The 13799-nt window shown below is 46.2% G+C and overlaps 1 protein-coding gene across 2 annotated transcripts in view; it reads left to right on the top strand.

Moving 5' to 3' along the window:
* The window catches only part of MAP6 (microtubule associated protein 6), a 74003-nt gene that overhangs the window by 47970 nt on the left and 12234 nt on the right, over positions 1 to 13799 (top strand). Inside the window, exons 2-3 of one of the 2 annotated variants that reach the window (XM_081063651.1) lie at positions 3529 to 3742; positions 6852 to 7048. In XM_081063651.1, coding sequence (XP_080919777.1) covers positions 3529 to 3742; positions 6852 to 7048 — 411 coding nt within the window. Of the gene's footprint in view, positions 1 to 3528; positions 3743 to 6851; positions 9974 to 13799 lie in introns of those variants that run through there. The other variant, XM_081063652.1, reaches the window with a different exon arrangement.

Below are 13799 nucleotides of genomic sequence, written 5' to 3'. Positions count from 1 at the left end.
GCCACTTAATCTCTCGGAGCCTTGGTTACCCTCTTTTGTAAAAGGGATCTAATACGACCTCCTTTCAAAGTTGTTGTAGGGATTATAGAGAATGTAATCCCTACACAAAAAAATAGGAAAAAACAACAACACCTACCCTCCAGTTTATAAAAGGTGACTAATGAATAGTAGTTCATTCTATTTTTATGACATAGGATTAGTTGTTACATATGGCTGGGGAAGGTTTTGTGGAGCGTTCAAAGACAATTCCATGTAACAGAATTTGGGTTTAAACCTAACAATCCATCATAATTAAGGGAACTTCTTATGGGACTCATTAACACAGTCTCATATGAAGATGATATTCAGGACCAGGGGTCATCAAGCTTTTCCCACAAGGACATACCCCATGGAAAATGCTCACAATGAGAGACACTTGCCAGCCCACGGGAGCTGCTGCAAAGATCCAGAAAGCTTCAGAGGCTGGCCTGGGAGAGGTGACCCAGAAACAGTGCTCAGGATCTAGCTCAGTGTGTGCCTATCTCAGTCCTGATTCTGGAAGCAGACAGGGAGAGGAGCAGAGAATCCAGGTTTCTGCCATCATATATTCGGGAGCCAGGTTGTTACTGGTTTGGTTGCTTAGAAGTCCAGGACAAGTATTAAGAGCTCATCTAACAGGCAAGGCTTCGGTCCTGAGGAGTGGGAGGAAGGAAGGAGGCAGGTAATGGTGACCAGAGCCCCAGATGTTACCTGGATCAGCCGTAGGCCTGTGTGTAGAGCCAACAATGGTCTAGAAGTCAGGTCTTAATAACTGGTTGAACCTATGGAAGGTGAAGAAAGAGAGAAGAGGAGAGATGAGGGGAGGGGAAAAGAGGAGAGGGGAATGGTAGGGAGGGGAGGGAACGAGAGAAAAGGAGAGGGGACGAGAGGAGAGGAGAGGATCAAAAAGGAGCTTTGATGACAGAGTAGAGGGGTGCCGTTACCAGAATCAGGAGGGTCTCAACTCTCAAACCAAACCCTTCTCCTGCCAGTTTCCTCATCTCAGTAGGTAGCACCCCCACTCACAGATTAAAATCCTGGGGTGTCCCCAAATTCCTCCCTCACCTTGGCCTTCCACAGTGCAGCCGTTTTCACATCCTACCCATGTCCCTCTTGAAACAGTGACCTGTTCTCTGTCCCCACTGCCATTCTCCCTGTTCAGGTCTCTCTGCCTCCCTCCCGTCTCACTACATAATCTCTGGCCTGGCCTCCTGCCTCACCTCCCGTTCCGTCCACCATTCACACTGCTGCAAAGTTCTCTTCCCCGAAACGAACCTGGCTGCTCTCGTTCCTGGCACCTCCTCGGTACAGTCCAGAGCGTCCCCTTAGCTTGGCTGGCAGGACCTTCATGACCTACCCAGCCTCTCTGACCCCTCCCTACCAGCTTCAGCCCAGCCACGCTAACGGCCTGCAGGTGCTCTCAAGCAGCGTGAGCCTTGTGAGGCGTTTCATGTACTCCTCACTCTGCCTGAAACCCACTCTCCCCCACTCTGGCCAACTCCCTGTCAGCCTCTCTGACTCCACTGCAGAACCCCTCCCCCCACCTACCTCTTGACTCCCAAGCGGGCACAGGGGCTCCTGAGTTTCCCCTCTGTGCTCCCTTCTGGCTCTTATCATACTGTCCTGGAGTAACCTCAAATCCCTTTGCCTCCCACACCTGAGCCCAGGGCCTGTTCTTACTCAGTTTGGGCTCCACAGAGCTCAGCATCTGACAGGCAGACCTAAAACACTCAGGAAATATTTTGTGAATGAATGGGTGAAGTTGAGCAATGAAGAAATCCAAGAGAGAGGATGATTTGGCAGGGGGTACAAGCCAATTTGGTTCCAGGGATATTGAGCGTGAACTGTTGGTGGGGTATCTAGGTGGAGGTCCACGCTGCACCGGGAAGGCCGGTCTGACGCGTGGGGACCATCTCTTAAGAAACTATGATATCTCTGCTCAGATATGAGCAATTCCCTGCAGGGGGTCAAATGACCAGCAAATGGCTGAGTAACCAAACCCTCTCAATCGATGCAGACAGCCTTAGAGCGGGAAGGACATTATAAGAACATTGTCTAGTGTAATTCTTTTATTTGACAAAGGAGGAAAGTAAGGCACAAAGAGGGGAGAGACCTAGTTAGAGGCAGTGCTGGGGCTGGAACCCATGTGTCTCCATCACAGTCTCAGCTCTATCTCCCCTCCCCTGGGGACTCCTGTCTGCGTCACTCATCTCTGGGCCCTGAAAGAAGGCCTTATCGGTGAATGTGAAAGAAGGCACTGGAAGAGGCTAACTCCACAGATGTTCAGACACTAACTCTTCCTTTCCCACAACACAGCTTCTCATGGTCCCAAATGAGAACAGACCCAATAAATAGCTTGGGAAACATAGAGCTTATGCATTGAATGTCATAAACTCCGCAAACAGGATGGACCCTGTAGCTTCAGCCACAACAACATTTGTTTTCACCATGTTTTGAACAGTGTTGACCATCTACTGTCCAGCCCTGTAACAGATGAGAATCAGCTGATTAGAAACCATCAGAGAGACTGCTGTGAGCAAGGAAACTGACACACTGCCTCAGAAAACGCAGCCGCTGTGGTCATTTAGGATAAGGACCAACAGCTGTTCACAGCAAAGCCCATGAAGACTCTCCACACATACCCTGTTTCCCCGAAAATAAGACCCAGCCAGACAATCAGCTCTAATGCGTCTTTTGGAGCAAAGATTAATATGAGACCCGGTCTTATATTATGCTATATTACATAAGACTGGGTCTTATAGTAAAATAAGATGGGGTCTTATATGAATCTTTGCTCCAAAAGACGCATTAGAGCTGCTTGTCTGGCTAGGCCTTATTTTCGGGGAAACACGTTATGTATCTCAACACAAGTCTGGTTGTAATACCCACATCATGTTCTATACATTTTGCTTATTTAAGATCTGCAAGCATCTAGACGTTTATTAAGGATTTTCATCTAAAGTGACTAAGATTGTAAAGCTCTGGCACCACAAGAAGCAGGCCCTCTGCTGTCAGAGGGAGGAATTATCCTTAAGGATTCTGAATCACACAGGGTCTTCATCATGACAAAGCAGGGAAGGGAACCGGCATTTGTCACTTGACCACAATATCCTAGGCATGTTATCTGACACAATGCCTCACGCATGGTCTCCTTTAACTTACACAACTCTAACCTCACACACAGCAGGCCCACAATTAGATAGGTTGAACCCATGAATGATTGAATGGATTGAGTTTTTTGGCCTCATTTTAGACATTAGGACAATGAGGCCCAAACAGGAGCCTGAGCTTTTCTCCAAGATACTACGGCCATGGTCACAACCCGTATTAACTTGGCTGGAGGAAAACCTGCATTTATCCATGAGGATGGAGTGAAGTTCACTCTTCAGCCACACTTCTGTCAGCTCCACAAGCACTAATTGTGAGCTGGCTCAGTTTGCAGCCCTGTGTGAGGAGCACTGCTTCCAGGCATACGATGTTTCATACAACTCTGCTTTCTTTGACTCACAGGAATGAATTCAGAGCGTGGACGGACATCAAGCCTGTGAAAGCAATAAAAGCAAAGCCTCAGTACAAGCCCCCAGATGATAAGATGGCTCATGAGACCAGCTACAGTGCCCAATTCAAAGGGGAGGCCAATAAGCCAACACTAGCTGACAATAAGATCATTGATCGCAGAAGAATACGCAGCCTCTACAGCGAACCTTTCAAGGAACCTCCAAAGGTGAGATAGATCTCGAGGGGAACCTGTCAGCACTGCCTGGAACGAGGGATTCCCTGCAGCAGAACGTGGGGGTGGGGCTACTGCTAATTCTGGCCCGGCCCCCACGGTTTCCTTTAAAATCCCTCCTTTTCTTTGTAGCACAGTGAGACAGAGGGGCTTATTTCTTTTTTATTGTGGTAACATTGATTAACAACATTATATCAACTTCAGCTGTACAGCTTTATAATTTGATATCTGTATACTCTATCGTGTGCTCACCACCCAAAGTCTAGTTTCCTTCCATCATCAGATATTTGACCACCTTTACCCAATTCACCCTCCAACCACCACCCTTCCCCTCTAGTAACCACCATTCTGGGTTTTTTGCTTTGTTTTGTTAATTCATCTGTTACTTTTTGTTTTATAGTCTCCATATGAGTAAAATCATACAGTTTTTGTCCTTTTCTGTTTGACTTAATTTCACTTAGTACGTACCTTCAAGGTAGATCTATGCTGTCAACAAATGGCAATATTTCATCCTTTTCATAGTTGAGTAATATTCCATTGTGTGTGTGTGTGTGTGTGTGTGTGTGTGTGTCACATTTTCTTTATCCATTCATTGGTCGATGGACTCTTATGTTGTATCTTGGCTGTTATAAATAATGTTGTAGTGAACATAGCAGTGCATATATCTCTATGAATTGGTGTTTTCATATTCTGTGGATAAATATCCAGTAATGGAATTGCTGGGTCAGAAGATAGTTCTATTCTTAATTTTTTAAGGAACCTCCATACTGTTTTCCATAGTGGCTGCACTAATTTACATTTCCATCAATCATATACGAGGGTACCCTTTTCTCCACATCCTCTCTAACACTTGTTATTTCTTGTCTTTTTGATAATAGCCATTCTAACAGGTGTGAAGTATTATCTCATTGTGGTTTTGATGACATGACTTTATATATGGAAAACCATAAAGAGTCCACCAAAAAGTTATTAGAAATGATAAATGAACACAGTAAAGTTGAAGGATAAAAAAAGTCAACATACAAAAATCTGTTGTGTTTCTATGTACTAACAACAAAATATCAAAAAGAGAAATGAAGAAAACAATCCCGTTTACAATCACAACAAAAAGAATCAAATGCCAAGGAATAAACAAAACAACAGTGGGTCTTCTCAATAGGAACCTTCATTAAATTCAAAGAGAATGTGAAAAAGCCACATTACCTAAAGTGAAAACAGCTTAAAGACTGGCAGATGTCCAGAGAACTAGCTTCCAATTTTGAGAAGTCCAGAAAAAATGTAGTAGAAAATCTCACCTGGGACTTAAATCCCCCTGTCTTAAGTTAGTGAGCACTTTTGCCCCTGAAGTGCTGGCCCAGTATTGGAGGGATCCTAGCCTGGCTTCCTTCCCACTGGCCGCTGCCTCATCCTCATTGCCATCACTAGACACTTCCTTCCCCCAAGTCCCTGAAAACTGCCTGTACTTTCTTATCCTTCCTCTCGATGAACACCACTCACCAGCCGTTCCTAGTCTATCACAACCCACCTGGCATATCAGCTGCAAGATGTGTTCTGAGTAATTTGTTACTATAACAAACAGTTTGTAAATGATTTACATTTCTAAGTAACTTACAGTGGTTCAGGGATTTTCCTCTAATGACACTACTTTACCTTATTTGCATCCCAGAAGGCGTTCATGAGAGGGAGAAGCATGTTGGAGATTCAGCTGCTGAAGCAGGAATCATACATGCCAGGGCTTATTCTCTGAGGTCAGGTCACATGGAATCGTGCAGATATCAGCTCTCCCATCCCTAATAGCAGAAAAAGTCTGAGAATCTAAATAGCCTTTTCTCTGCTTTTGCCCTAAAGTCTTGCACCCAGTGGTTTCCTATTTTGGCCGGGTTGACAGGTAAGATAACTAACCAACCCCGTGCCTGGACGCCTCCTCCTGTTGTCGTACTGTAAGTTTCATGTTCCATGGAAGCCCTCAGTCCGGGCAAACCAGGACAATTGGTTACCTTACATACAGGTCAGCAGAGACTTGAACACCCCTGGACCTAGTGAGCGAATGACCTAATCTGTGAGGCCCAAATCATACCTGTCCACCTTCCACAGATGAGGTGGGACCCAGGACATGGCTTTGGACAAAAGAAGATTCAAGGAGAAGAAGGAAGGAATTTTGGGGACAATAAATCTACAGATGGATGGGAGACGGTTGGCATATTAAGGGATCATACCCAGGGACCCCAGAGCTCTTGAGAAAGAAAAAGCAAGGCCATCTCCTAGGAAGAAGGTGGGCAGAGCTTGAGGAGGGAGCTTGAGGAGAGAGGAGTGGGCTTCAACAGCTGCTCTGGGGAATATGGTTCAGGGAGCCAGCCTGACAGGAGGAGCGGATGGCTGCACAGTTCTGAGGCCTCACCAAGACGAGATTGCCTGGCCCAAAGCATCTCAGTGAGGGCATTTCTTCATATGCGCTCACCATCCTAGAAACAGAAACAGAGGAAAGGCTGTTTACGCGCCGTGGTGATAAACTATCCTGGAATCTCTGTTTCTTACATTAACACAGGTTTCTTTCTTATAATACACGTCCATCGTGAGCTGGCTGCAGCTGTCCTCCTCATCACCTCTTCAGTCTGGGACTCAGGGTGAAGGAGCAGCCTCTCTTTGCCAGGGGAAAGAGCCCTGGGAAGCACAGGCTGACTCCGAGTCTACCTGGAGGTGACCCATGTCACTTCTGCTCATATTTCACTGACTAAAGCAAATCATATGCCTGCCTGACTAGAACAGGGAGAGGAAGTATTATCTTCCCACAAGGAGGGGAAGCAGGGAGTGCAAATAGTCACATAGTCCACTGCCTGGGCAATCCAGGGGGTGAGAGCTGGCAGGCCAGGGTGCCCATACGGCCAGTGAGAGCATTGCCAAATGACTTATAGGGACTGCAGACAGAGAAGCCAAGTGACCTAACGTCACTGCCAACACTTTATACCCTGTGCTCCCTCAGTGTCAAATGTCATCATTACCATTATCCTTGGCTTAATCATGTCTTCTCTCTAAATTCTCTCTCCCACTCCCTGTCTTTTTGTGTTTCTGTATTTGTGGTCTGTCTGCCTGTCTCTCCGTGCAGGTGGAGAAACCTAGTGTTCAGAGTTCCAAACCAAAAAAGACCTCAGCTAGCCGTAAGCCCCCGAGGAAGGCCAAAGACAAGCAGGTGGTGTGCGGCCGGACCTCCAAAAAGAAGAGCGCGGAGGGCCCCACTGCTGCCCATCCCGATGACAAGGAGCAAAGCAAAGAGATGAACAATAAGCTGGCTGAAGCGAAAGAGTAAATTTCACTGCACTTTCCTTTTATTCTTCTCTCCTATTTTTTTTTTTTTAACCAACCAACAAAAAAAGGCCACAAAATTGATTAGAGGCTTCTCATCTGCCTTGGTCCTGAGTGTCCCCGGAGCTCTTTGGTTTGGTTTCTGTTAAGGGAGGAATCCTATTTCAAAGACCGTATGGCATGCCTCCTCTTCAAATCTAGACCAGCAGGGCAAACGCTGCTGGGTGTCCATGACCAGGGGCCTTGGGACCCCAGGAAGTGTGGCTCACCAGCTGTGCCTTCCCACAGCACGTGAGACCGCGTGATGGTGAGGAAGGCAGGCAGGGCTTACTGCAGGGAGGCAATTCCCAGATGGCTGCAGAGGAAATCTCCTGGTAGTGCTTAGAAATGTCTGTGGGGGGTCCTCTTCCGGTTCCTACCCAAGGTCAGAATCAGTGATCAATTTGGAGCTTTAGGTAAATGTGTTCTTTGCCAAATTCAGAGAGTTATCGTGTGCTAGAGAAGTTCAACTTGGGCTTCAGCAGTGGATACTTGTGGAAATCTTTTAAAAACAAAACACAATTAAACCTCGGCCTTAATATCAAGAAAACGAGTTGTGTCTGTTAAGTACTTTTTTCTTAGAATCTTCCGTTAGAAACGTGTGGCTACATTTAGTTTCCTATCAGTGGGCTTTAAATTGTATACCAAGTGAAAGATATGCCACTGATGACTAAAACTAGGGCAGGGTAAAAAGTTAGGTATTTTAGGGACATTCTAGGCGTCGTAGGAAGATGACAAAAATGAGGGGATCATTTCTTGTTCTCTCTCGGCAGACTGACTACCCAGTGCTGCAGATTTGGCAGAGAAGATGGTTATAGGTGACTGAGGAAGAAAGTGAAAGGTGTAGGGATAGTGTGTGTAGAATGTGACTTTCCTGCTTCTGAGGGACACAAGGCGGGAAGTAGACGTAGTGGCAATTGTGGCCATGTTTACTGTCCCTTCCTGAACTGTTCTCGCTCTGCTCATCAGAGAGGACAGAAGACCCTGAGCTTCAGGTTGTGGGACATTGCTGTGACTTAGCTAAAGACTAGGAGAGTTCCCTGCTACGTAATGAGGAACAATTTTGGCCTCATTAATGAATAAAAGCAGCTCTCAATGGATTCTGTGTCACGTGTGTGTATGGCCAAAGCCCCCTGTGGTGGAAAGTGCCGCCTTAGCTGTGGTAGAGTTGTGTTGTAGGCATTAGTCAGAGAGTGGTTGTGAAAAGACCCCAGTGCTTGTGAGGGAACCCAAAATACCTACCAGGAAAAAATGGCATTTGCAAACCTGTGACGTGTATATTGCTCAGTAGGCTTTGTGTGTCATGTCTTTAAAATGTTTACAGTTGCCAGCATTGAAGACTGCCGGCCTATGGTATGACACCAAGCGTGGGCTCAGGCTTCCTGTTCTTTTGTAAGGAAAGTGGTGAAGAGTAATGTGCTCCCAGTCCATTACCTCAGACGCCCCTTGAGGTCCTTCCGGGGTGGAGGGAGCCGCGCTTCCACGTGCTCTCTGTATTCTGATCATTTGAGCAGCAAAGTCTCCACTTATACTATTTTGTTTGTCACCTTGGAATTGATGGAGAAGTCTTTTGTGGATTCAAGGAGCATGTGCTATGCAGGCCATATTTCTTAAGAGAACAGGATTACTAGAAATGAAGCCCTCAGCCAGGCCCTCTACCATCTCCCTTCCTATCTCAGGGTGCCAAGCTGTGAGGAAGGAGAAGTATTGAAGAAGGTAGAAAATGTTAGTGAGTTTAGTGTTTATGAATCCCAAATGTTGCTTCCTATCTGGGAATGAGTAGAGTCGATCTTAGTAGATTCCAGCTATTTGCTAGCTAATCTTCAATGAACCAGAGAGCTCTAGCAATATGATCTTCACTTTATCCAGAGAACTTGCCAATGTATGTTCATTCTCTCAAGAGTGGGCACTAGTCAGACATGTTGATGTTAGCCACAGTTTGGATTTTTCCATAGAAGAGTCATATACTTTTTTGCAGATCAAGGAAATCAAACTTTACAATGCACAGGGGACCATTTATTCAACATTCGCTTTCGAATGTCTGCGTGCCAGACATTGTGCCTAGATATGGTGGGCAGTATATATAAATCTGTCTCCATGGCAGCACAACCAGGGGATACATGAGGCTTGATCCTTGTGTCTGATTCAAGTTTGTGTTGCCCAGATTGTAGAGTTCTCCACCCACATGGCAGCCCCAGGGACTAAGGTCCCTACCTTGTGGCACCCAAGGCTTGAGATGACATATGTGATGTTTTTTTCAACCCTTCAGTATCTCCATCTTTTTAACACCTGTTTGTAATTCACTTTGACTCTTGAATGTGTCACTTCAGTCGCAAGAGACTTCCTTTGATTTCTACTGTTTACAAATAAAACTCAGCCAGACATACTAATGGAAACTGATTTTGGTTTCTCAAGCAGTGTTTTGGTTTTGCCTGTCTGAAGGTGACCAAGATTCCTATACCTGTTCCACCCATTTCTGTACATTTCCCTGTGGTTTCCTCAACTCCCCTGGCAAGACAGCGAGGACGGAAGCGTTTTCATTGCCTGATCCGCTTACTGGCAAAAGTAATCGCTAAAGCTAGGCGTTGGCTCCTGTGGCTGTGTGTTCCCCGCTAGCGCTCCCATTTGGCCCATTGTCCCTTCGCCTCTCTGAGGCAGACAGGAAGTGTCTAATTATGATTTTGTGGCCTGGGTTTTGTTGCGTACCACAGGTTGTCTATGTAATGTGTAGCGCACACCTCTCTCGGTGCTATTTCATTCCTGCTGTTAGTAAGAAAATGACAAAAATATTCATGTATAGCCAATTGATTGTGACGTGCTTGTGGTCTGTGCCTGCTCAGATAAAACAAACCAACAAACAGTTCTTCCAATTATAAATAAATGCTAAAGACGAACACCACTTTCTTGATCTTATTTCCTTGGTAAGGCCCAGCTGAGTAGGTGAAGGACCAACCTTTGCCATTTGAGCCACTCTCCCCAAGAGGAGCTGAGCCCTGCAGGTTTTCTGGGGTTCTCCATAATGCAGCTTGACTCTTTGAGATTGCCTCTCAGATACTAATTGCCAGCAGTCAGAGCTAAGTGTTGGGGAAGGCGAAGATGGACCGGGAGACCCACTGGCCAACAAGGTAGTGTAACATTTTGAACCCATGTGTCTGGGGATGAGGGACCGCCTGTGTCCAGCACCTCCTCACCATGCTGGGAGGCTGGGCCCTGACTCTGCACCCCCTTCCTGCCTGCTAGCAGGACTGTCAGTTCTGGCTTTTTGTTCTCCCAAGGGACGGTAGAGATGCCTTCCCTCATTCATGTAATCTGCTCATTGTGGAGGTTCCACCCTCCGGGGGCTGGCTCCCTGTGGTTATAGGAGCAACAGTCATGTGTGCCGACACAGGGGTGTGGAACCAGCCATAAGAGAGGCCAAATAAGACCAGGTAGCTGGGAGCTCAATGACAGACAGGTTTCTTACTGCCAGAAGTAGGGAATCAGAAGGCTTCCTGGGAGAGGTAACCTTGGAGAGCGGGAGGTATACAGGGGCAGGCTTACAGGCAGGAGGGCAGATGTGGGTGGGAACCTCAGAGCTAGGGCCACGTTTGGCCACTTTCATATCCTTCTGCTGAAGTGGGAGACAAAAGGTTCTCTACGGGATCCCTCCCTTTTTCCAACATATGTTGATTGAATACATGTTATGTGTCAGGCAGTGTGCTGGGCACTAGGAAACCAGGACTGGCCCCGACCTCTGATCACAGAGGGGCAGGAAAGAGGAATTTGTTCTAGCTGGTTCCATGCAGTAGGGTGGACCTCAGTGGATGGGCAGGTGATGACCAGGTGGCCAAGGCTTGCCAGACAGAGGGAGCCGCACAGCAACAGTGTGGAGAGGTCCAACACCAGGCGAGCTCAGGTCCTAAGGGAGTAGTTCACTCGGGGAGAGTCAGGGCAAAAGCTGGAGAGTGGCAGAGCCATCATGGAAAGGCCAAGTGCCGTATGAGTGGGCAGTTGCTAACTGAGATCTCCATTCCATACTCCAGATTACACTCAACACCTTTGCATGCTCCCTGACGTCATGCTTCTCACCCACATATCAGGCAACAGCCACAGATTCTCTTGCTTTAGGCTAGGAGCTCTATTGCTTGTCCCCAATTTCTGGGTTTGGGGGAGGAGGCTTGGTAGGAATCAATCAACGGTCATACATCTGAAAAACCACTATACAAATATATTTGTTTCCCAGATGAACAGAAAAGTTTTGTACGAGGAAGAAAACACAAAATAATGTTTAGTGTATAAAATATACATAAAAGTACATTATTCGGCTCTCTTTTGATCAGCTAAGGACTGTTTTGATCAAAACCAGGGATTGAGAGAGGTGGAAAGACAGTAGAGAAAGAAAGAGGTAGAAACAGAGGCAGAGAGAGAGAAAAACACATCGATGAAGACACTCAGAATAACCTAAGAGTAGGTGAGACACACTCAGAATCAGAGAGAGAACAAGAATCAGGCGATGGCGAAGGCAGGAAGGGGGGAGCCTGGCCAGCGTTATCTCGGCTGCCCAATGGTTAAGGCTCGCTCGGAGCTTTAGCCTGCGCTCCCCGCCACCCCCCGCACCCTGATGCTGCCCAAAGCCCAGGAAGTAAATCTATAATTCATTACCAGTATCACCTCCCTAAAACAGCAAACAAACAAAATTAAAACCAGCCCTCCAGTTTTAAAATAGGTCATTGTTGCTAAATTAGTTATAAGTGTGTTTTAATTCTTCCTTAGCGTTTGTGTGCTCTTCCTGAAGTTCTTCCATTTCTTTTCACTCGGGTTTAAAATTTTTTACCCTGCTTCTCATAGATTTGGGGAGTGTGAAATCCCATTTCACAAAGGCTAGGAACTCCTTAACATGTCACATTGGTTTCAAGGTCCTCTTACTGCTAAACTGTCTTGAAGCAGCTTACATTTTCAGGAGCACAGGTATAAAAAGATCCTTTCAGGACGTAGCCACTTATGTGTGGAACATCTAGTTAAGGCAAGGTCCTGCCCCAGCCCCCCCTGAGGCCAGCAGGGCTGGGGCAGCTGAGGCCACTGAGACACAAGAGGCAGCTTTTTCAAACCACTGGAACCAACCCTCTCTTAGGCTCCACTCTTGCAGAACCAGGCATAGTCCAAACCTTCTCCACCCTACTGTCACTTAATGCATAGATGCACATAATACCCATCCTAGAATACCAGAATTAACATAATTACATACAGGTAGGCCTTGTTTTATTATGCTTTGCTTTATGGAGTTTCACAGATGTTGCGTTTTTTACAAATTGAAAGCAAGACCTTCCACCAGCAAAAAAGATTACGATTCACTCTATTGTGGTGGTCTGGAACCAAACCCTCAGTCTCTCCCAGACACGCCTGCCTGTATCTTATTCATGTGAATATTGGTTGACCTTGGCAGTGCACTTAGACAGTTACAAGGTTCATGGATGGAAATTAGTGCCGGCTGTGCAACCCTGTGTCATGCACTAACCTCTTTGAGCCTTGGGGCACTAATATGCCCACCTCAGAGGAGAGGAGTGAGGATGAAATGACATGATGGCTACCGGGAACCCATAGTGGACACTGAATACAGGGAGTTTCAGGCCCCTCCTCTTCCTTTCACAGTCCTTGAAAGGTTTGTGTTCACTATCTTTCTGATAGATAGTTAACTCTGAGTAACCTCTGACAGCACATGAAGTTGATTGAGGCAAACACTCTGATTAGGAAGAATACTTTTAAAGAATTCCAGCTATTGAAGTACCTTAAGTCCACAGACATAAACAATACCATGTTTCCCCAAAAATAAGACTCGGTCTTATATTAATTTTTGCTCCAAAAATGCATTAGGGCTTGCGTTCAGGGGATGTCATCCTGAAAAATCATGCTAGGGCTTATTTTCTGGTTAGGTCTTATTTTCGGGAAACACGATAATATTCTAACAATTTATATTTATTGATTGCTCACAAAGCATTTCTTTCTGTGTCGTTCCATTGACCCTTCCTAAAGTTGTGGAGCAGGTGTTTGCCCAGGTAACAGACAGGAAAGGGAAGTGCAGAGAGGAAGGGTGCCTGCCAGCTCCGTGGGCTCAGAGAAACAAAGGAAGCGTGAAGCCCAGGTTTTCTGCTCCACGGTCTGGGCTCTTGCTCCCTTCTCTGAGTGACGCTGAGGCTGGCCTGCAGTGAATCAGGTTGCAGACAACTTGGACTCAACTAAATGACCACACTGTCCAGTGCCACAGTCTAACCAGGCCATACGGGCCCTTCAGAAGGCTTACCTAGACCCTCTTTAAATCTTGGAACCCAGATACAAAGCAGGGGAAATAGAATTTGATCAGGGATTCACACACAACTGGCTCAAACATCCTGACTGACCTGACTACTTGTCTTAGCCAAATACACAGGTTTTTCTCCTTTGGGTCCTAAATTGGGTGACTGAAATGCATCATTATGGAACACAAAATGGTCCCACAAATTTTTCATTCATAAGAAATGTACTTGGCATTGGAGATACCAAGATAAAACGGTTGTCTATTACCTGAGGCCTTGGACCAGAGACCACCATTTTGTGCATTTTATTTCAAAGTGGAACTGAGCTTGAGTCTCTGTCCTTTGTCCTCACATAAGGGGCCTTCAATCATTTGTGACCGTGGCATTGTATTTTAACTATCTCAACCCAGACATGTTATCTGGAGCCCAGGGAGCTTCAGATG

This window comes from Rhinolophus hipposideros, assembly GCF_964194185.1.
Source record: "Rhinolophus hipposideros genome assembly, chromosome: 10".
In the NCBI taxonomy this organism is placed as follows: domain Eukaryota; kingdom Metazoa; phylum Chordata; class Mammalia; order Chiroptera; family Rhinolophidae; genus Rhinolophus; species Rhinolophus hipposideros.
The sequence above is the reverse complement of the archived record's forward strand: the minus strand, read 5'-3'. Positions and strand labels throughout refer to the sequence as shown.